Raw genomic sequence first — 6901 nt, forward strand, 5'->3', positions numbered from 1 at the left:
CATCTCATCATATTGAGTCGAGAGGAGCTCCTGCAGTGTCTGATGTTATTGTGTATAATATGACTGAACACACTGATCTCATCTCATCTCATCATATTTCAGTCTCTGAGTCGAGAGGAGCTCCTGCAGCGTCTGATGCAGTGTGATGTTATTGTGTATAATATCACTGAACACACTGATCTCATCGATGAGGCAACATGGGCCATTTCAGGTAATACTTCCTCAAATTTCCAGACGACTTATGGCTGTATCTCAAGTGAGACACATTCAGACCAAACATGGCAGCTTGCTAGGTTTTGGGGCACGGTCTTAATGCCATTTAATTTCTTGTCAGTTTTTTTCTTTATTCAACACAAATCTGTCATACTGTATTACCATAGCTCTGCACTCTGAAATTGAACATTTTGGGTCTCCAAAAATATTCATCCTGCTGTCAACGATCATGACGTGGGCAATGACCAAACCAGCTGATCCTGTGAGTGTTGCTTTTAAACATACAGTGAGGTCCACTTAGAGACCACACTGAAAATCCTTTTTTGTTTAAATTCAGTTTTAGGATTTGAAAAATGTAAAACAAAAAGCTAGAGATACATTTTTCAATTTTAAATTCGAATTTTTTTCAGTTCAGCTCATCGCTTAAAAATCATTATGCTGATATTATCAATTGGAATGCAAAAGATTTGTATTAGACAGTAATACAAAGTAGAAATATTTGACTAGTTGTCTCAGACTATTACAGTGACCAGACATCATGCTCTTGTTACATTTTCTGGTTCTGTCTTAAGGATGAGCCTGACATCCCCTTGACTGAAGATGACTACAAAAGAAGAAGACCACATCCAAACTTTAAGGAACACACCAGCACAGAGAAACTAGTGCTTAAACTGGGGAAGACCGTAATAATCAATCCAGAATCAGAAAACATTTCATATCATTTATTATATGAAACAAACATAGCATAGCTTAACATATGCAACAAACTTCATGTTTTTGTTTTTTTCTCAGAAAAAGTCCAAGCTGGCTACTTATGTTGTAACATCAGGACTGCAGTATGGCATGGGCGAGAACATCTTCCACTTCTTCTTTAAAGTACTGAAATATTATATACCAGAGCAGTCTGTATGAATTAAAAATTTAATTTAAAGGAAAAGTTCACCCAGAAATGAAAATTTGCGTAAATCCTACTCACCCTCAGGTGATCCATGATGTAGATGAGTTTGTTTCTTCATCAAAACAGATTTGCAGAAATGTATTAAATCACTTGCTCACCAAATGGACCCTCTGTGATGAATGGGTGCCGTCAGAATGAGAGTCCAAACAGTTGATAAAAACATCACAATAATCCACAAGTAATACACACAACTCCAATCTATCAATTAACATCTTGTGAAATAAAAATCTGCATGTTTGTACTTGACAAATACACAATTAAGATGATTTTAGCCCAAAATACAATCTCTATCCATAATGTTGCTTTATCCAGTGAAAAAAAGTTGAATCGGGAGAAAAATATGCTCAAATCAAGCACCAAAAACAGGCCTAAATAGTTCTAAACAAATATATCTGTGAATTTTGATGTAAGAAGACAACATTGGATGTACGTTTTTACAGGAGGAAGCATTATTATGGATTATGGCATGTATTTAACTTTATATATTTTGGCCAGAAGCAAGGGTTTGAATTGAAAACACCTTGATGGATTTGTTTCTTACAAACATGCAGCTTTTCACTATGCAGACGTTAATTGATGAACTGGAATTATGTGGATTATTGTGATGTTTTTATCAGCTGTTTGGAGTCGCATTCTGACGGCACCCATTCACTGCAGAAGATCCATTGGTGAGCAAGGGATGTAATGCTACATTCCTCCAAACTGTACATTTCGATGAAGAAAGAAACTCATTTACATCTTGGCCTGGGGTTCAGTACATTTGAATTTTTGGGTGAACTATTTAATTTAAAACGTCTTCATTTTCCTCAAGACGGCTTGGCTCGGAGAGCTTAGCAGCGTTCCTGTTTTTGGGCCTGGGACAAATGTCATTCCTACCATTCACATCCACGACCTTGCTAGGTTTGAAAAATTGCTGTTGATTGATTGGTGCTTTTTTCTTTTAACTTTGTTTCATTTTCATCCTGTATTTTGTCATCATTTGTCATTTTTAGAGTGGTCCAAAACATCATTGATCGCAAACCAAAAACACACTATTTCATCGCTGTGGATGATTCCAAGAACACTTTTGAAGACATTGTGAAAGTAATAAATCATCACACATCTTTATGTCTGAGCGATTGCATTCTGTTGTACTGAATGTAATGCTCACACTTAGTTTTGCGATGAGTAAACAGTACTGAAAATCATTAGTAAACATGCAGCTGTCTATTTCCTTAGACCATTGCCTCTACCCTGGGGTCTGGAAAAACAGAAAACATCCCAAAGGAAGATGCCTATGGCACGAAGGCAATTACAGTAGTGTGTTTTTTGCTGAACATAAATTTGTGCCATGTCATAAAACAATATATGAAGGTAATATATCAGATTGTTGTGTATTTTCACAGGAAACTGACCTGCTTTACCTCAGTGTCAACCTTCAGACTGAGTCTGTTTTCTTAAAGGACAGATTAAACGTCCACTCGGAATGTGAATCTGGGATAGTTGATAACATACTTCAAGTGGTGGAGGAATACAAACAGACAAGACAACTGTTGGTAAGGTTTGATAACTCTTTGTGATGGTATCTAGTGTAATCAGATATATCAGAAATAAGATCATCATTTTTGTATTGTTTAATAGCTTTTAGCATTTTTTTAATAATGTGAAGAGATTTCCAAACAATATAGTTTTGCAAAACATTCTTACATACTTCTATTATGCATTTAATTCCCTTCAGCCAATAAAAATCTGTCTTCTTGGGCCCCCTGCTGTTGGTAAAAGCTCAGTTGCAGTAAAGCTGTGCAGATATTACAAACTTCATCATATTGACGTCAATGAAACCATCAACGAGAAAGTCAGACAGTTGGTGAGTATGTAACTTCTACATAACTTCTCAAAATTGGTTTGTTTAGATGTGACAGTAGAGACGCAGCTGTTTTCAATCGATAATGACTGATTTCTAATTTCAAGTGATTTTATTGATAATAAAGCACAGCTTTAGCGTATTAGAATGATTTCTGAATGATCAAGTGACAGGGAAGAAAAATGCAGCTTTGCTATAATATGAATAAATAGCATTTTTGAAATATATGAAAATAGAAAGTTTTAAGTTTTAATAATATTTCACAGTTTTACTGCCGTTACTTGTATTGTTAATCAAATAAATGCAGCCTTGGTGAGCATAAGAGACTTCTTTGCAAAAACATTTAAAAAGCGTTTGAACGGTAGTGTTGTTCGACAGTTGCAGGACTTAAAAATGCGAAACTTTTTTACTTTGTAGAAAACAGAAGCATTTTCACTAGCACAAACCTTTTGGCCCCTGTCTATGAAGCTGTCTTTTGAATGTACAGTATGTGTTTTTCAGGAGGAATTGCTTGAGGGAAATGAGAAGACACGTGAGAACGAGGAAATGCTCATTGGTGCTGAAGCGCAGCTTAAAACTCTAAAGAACAACATGCTTCTGAATGATGGTATGCATTAAATTATGCTTTGACGTTATCCATTTTTATGTGACTAAAGACATCGTTTGTTATTGTTCGGAAAATGCTATTGTATGACGATGGATTTATTACAGATATATGCAATAAATCTGATATGGCCAGTGTTACTTATACCAGTTTTTATGATGTTTTCTGACAGGCCAGTTGGACGATCGTCATGTAATGCATATCATAAGAGAGAAGCTAAACTCAAAGCCTTGCAGAAATCAAGGATTTGTTCTGGATGGTTACCCAAAGACCTATACACAGGCTAAAGAGCTTTTCCATGGTCAGCTATATTCTTTGAAACAAAAACCCCTAAATGGAAATGGAAATAAAAAGTATTTACCTGTAACTTCTGAAATGTTTTCCAGATGAAAACATGGATGTAGAAGACACCAGATCGACAATACCCCAATATAGCAAAGTGTTGGTTCCAGGTTAGAAATCTCAGAACCTGCATACAGACGTATTTCTATTCTTTTGTTTAAAAAAAATACAAAAAATAATAATAATAACATAACATGATGCAGTCTCCAAACATCTTAGTAATATAATTAAAACAATAATTTAATGCTTGTTGTTAATGTTCACATAATAAAGGGTTGTGGCAATAATAATGGTATATTGGGAAATAATTATAATCACTGAGATGCTCTTTCAGCTTCTATGTCTTGTTTGTTTCCAGGAAATAATACTCTTCATAGTAAAAAAAAAATAAAAATTAAAATTAAAATCCAGCCAGGATACATTAAAAGTCTACAAGTGCTATAACAAGTCTCAGTTAGCCTAAAACAGCACATGTAGCAAGGTCTTTTTATTATTATTATATAAATAAAAAGAAAACAGATAGAATAGAAAAAGATTAGAGCACGCTAGTGTTAGAGGCCTTTTTTGTGCTTTTTGTTAATTGTATAATAAATAGAAAGAAAACAAATAGATCGAATACAAAAAGAATAGAGAAGCAAGTGCTAGTTTTTTTTTCTTCTTCTGTTTTTCTATTCTGCAATCCTGAAAAGCACCAAATCATCAGCATAATAGAATGATTTCTGAAGGATCATGTACTGTAACACTGAAGACTGGAGTAATGACTGCTGAAAATTCACCATCACAGGAATAAATGACATTTTACTAAATATCCTCCTGACTACCAGGAAAAAATAGTTTTGTAAATTTAGTATTTTGTCATGTCATTACATTGTTTAGAGCATAAGAAAATTTTTGAAAATGATGTTTTATTCATATGTTATGCCATGTCCTCTGTAGAGGACATCGGGACTTTAAAAAGACCTGTTTTTTTTTTTATTTTTATAAAAAGACATGAATAGACTTGAAAAGGCAAAAAGAGTGGGATTTTTGTTTTAACCAGAAATCAATTTTCAATTGAAATATTACTGGTTTTACTGTATTATTAAAAGAATAATGCAGCTTTCGGTGAGCATGAAATACGTCTTTTTTTTCCCCCCACAAAACATTAAACAATATCACCCCAAACTTTTTAATGGCACTGTACTATGTATGTGTCACATCATGGAAGTAAAATTGGGTTGGCGAATGCTATTACTGTACATGTTAACAACCACAGGTCTTTTCACCTACAGACTTCGTCGTCTCACTGGATGCCACTGATGAGTTTCTGAAAGAGCGTGTTCGGAGTCTTCCACAGAATGTGGCAGAAGAGATGCATTACACTCAAGATGAGTTTACAGCGAGTCTTGCCAAATTTAGGGAGACTTTGGCAGAAGACGAGTCTGTGCTTGACTATTTCGATTACCTGGAAATCCACCCTGAACACATTGGTTAGAACCCAAACTATCCTACAAATGTTTTTGTGCTCACATAAGAAAATTGTATTCTATCAAAGTACAACTTTCTCTATTCAAAGTGAATTGACAGATAAGCTGGTTGTTATGAAGCAGGGCGGTATTGTTATTGAGAATTGCATTTCCATGTTGTCATTTTCAGACTGTGAGAATGTGGACACAGTGGAGAAGATCATTAAGACAGTGGGGCGTCCGAAGAATTACGGTCTGAGTCCAGAGGAAATGGAGGAAGAGAGGAAGAGGAAAGAAGATGAGCGGCACCTGCAACTGAAACAGGAGGAAGTTGAGAAGGAACTCAGGCAGAGATTGGAGAATGATAAAATGACTGCTCTTTTGGAGGAATGGGTAAATTTGACCTAATGTTAAAACAAAACATCAATCTTTGCTCCAACCCTAACACTACAGGTGACCCACAAATATAATAGAAAAGTGAAGTTCTCCCAGGAGAATTCAACAGTTTTTTGTTTTCCTGTAATATTTATGAATTGGTTGTAAAATATCAGTTGTTTTTGTGCTCACATAAGAAAATTGTATTCTATCAAAGTACAACTTTCTCTATTCAAAGTGAATTGACAGATAAGCTGGTTGTTATGAAGCAGGGCGGTATTGTTATTGAGAATTGCATTTTCATGTTGTCATTTTCAGACTGTGAGAATGTGGACACAGTGGAGAAGATCATTAAGACAGTGGGGCGTCCGAAGAACTACGGTCTGAGTCCAGAGGAAATGGAGGAAGAGAGGAAGAGGAAAGAAGATGAGCTGCACCTGCAACTGAAACAGGAGGAAGTTGAGAAGGAACTCAGGCAGAGATTGGAGAATGATAAAATGACTGCTCTTTTGGAGGAATGGGTAAATTTGACCTAATGTTAAAACAAAACATCAATCTTTGCTCCAACCCTAACACTACAGGTGACCCACAAATATAATAGAAAAGTGAAGTTCTCCCAGGAGAATTCAACAGTTTTTGTTTTCCTGTAATATTTATGTATTGGTTGTAAAATACCAGTATTTGGTGACCACACGTTTTATAATAGCTTTAAAAGGGACATATCATGAAAATCTGAAATGAAAGTGCTGTAATCAGGTCCCCGGTGCATCTACCAACCAAGGAAACGTGAAAAAGATTAACCCAGTAACTTTGTTTTGGGAAGCCTTTTTCTGCAAGCGTCTGAGAAAACGAGCGTGTCTGATTTCGCTCCCTTGGTGACGTGGCAAAGGGATCTCATTATAATATTACCGCCCCTTAATCTGTAAGTTTACACCCACGGCGCCGTTATTGTGTTTTCGCAAGCGACGCACACACATAAACAAAAACGTTTATTTTGGATGTGATTAATCGCGATTAAACGTTTGACAGCACTAATATAGTCAGTATGGCAAATAATAATAGTATGTGAAACAGTGGAAATGCTAAATGTTTCAATGGTGAGCTGTAAAAAAAAGACACCT

The 6901-nt window shown here is 35.6% G+C and overlaps 1 protein-coding gene across 1 annotated transcript in view; it reads left to right on the forward strand.

Annotated features, from left to right (window-relative positions):
* ak7a (adenylate kinase 7a) overlaps positions 1 to 6316 on the forward strand; it is a 9320-nt gene extending 3004 nt beyond the window's left edge. Inside the window, exons 3-17 of the mRNA XM_016244307.1 lie at positions 103 to 211; positions 381 to 475; positions 786 to 896; positions 1006 to 1089; positions 1983 to 2071; positions 2164 to 2254; positions 2390 to 2458; positions 2557 to 2706; positions 2889 to 3017; positions 3516 to 3621; positions 3791 to 3919; positions 4005 to 4070; positions 5232 to 5429; positions 5596 to 5798; positions 6107 to 6316. Coding sequence (XP_016099793.1) covers positions 103 to 211; positions 381 to 475; positions 786 to 896; positions 1006 to 1089; positions 1983 to 2071; positions 2164 to 2254; positions 2390 to 2458; positions 2557 to 2706; positions 2889 to 3017; positions 3516 to 3621; positions 3791 to 3919; positions 4005 to 4070; positions 5232 to 5429; positions 5596 to 5798; positions 6107 to 6316 — 1839 coding nt within the window. The remainder of the gene's footprint in view (positions 1 to 102; positions 212 to 380; positions 476 to 785; positions 897 to 1005; positions 1090 to 1982; positions 2072 to 2163; positions 2255 to 2389; positions 2459 to 2556; positions 2707 to 2888; positions 3018 to 3515; positions 3622 to 3790; positions 3920 to 4004; positions 4071 to 5231; positions 5430 to 5595; positions 5799 to 6106) is intronic.
* The last annotated feature ends 585 nt before the right edge of the window (positions 6317 to 6901 follow it).

This window comes from Sinocyclocheilus grahami, unplaced genomic scaffold (assembly GCF_001515645.1).
Source record: "Sinocyclocheilus grahami isolate Dianchi unplaced genomic scaffold, SAMN03320097.WGS_v1.1 scaffold714.1, whole genome shotgun sequence".
Lineage (NCBI taxonomy): Eukaryota > Metazoa > Chordata > Actinopteri > Cypriniformes > Cyprinidae > Sinocyclocheilus > Sinocyclocheilus grahami.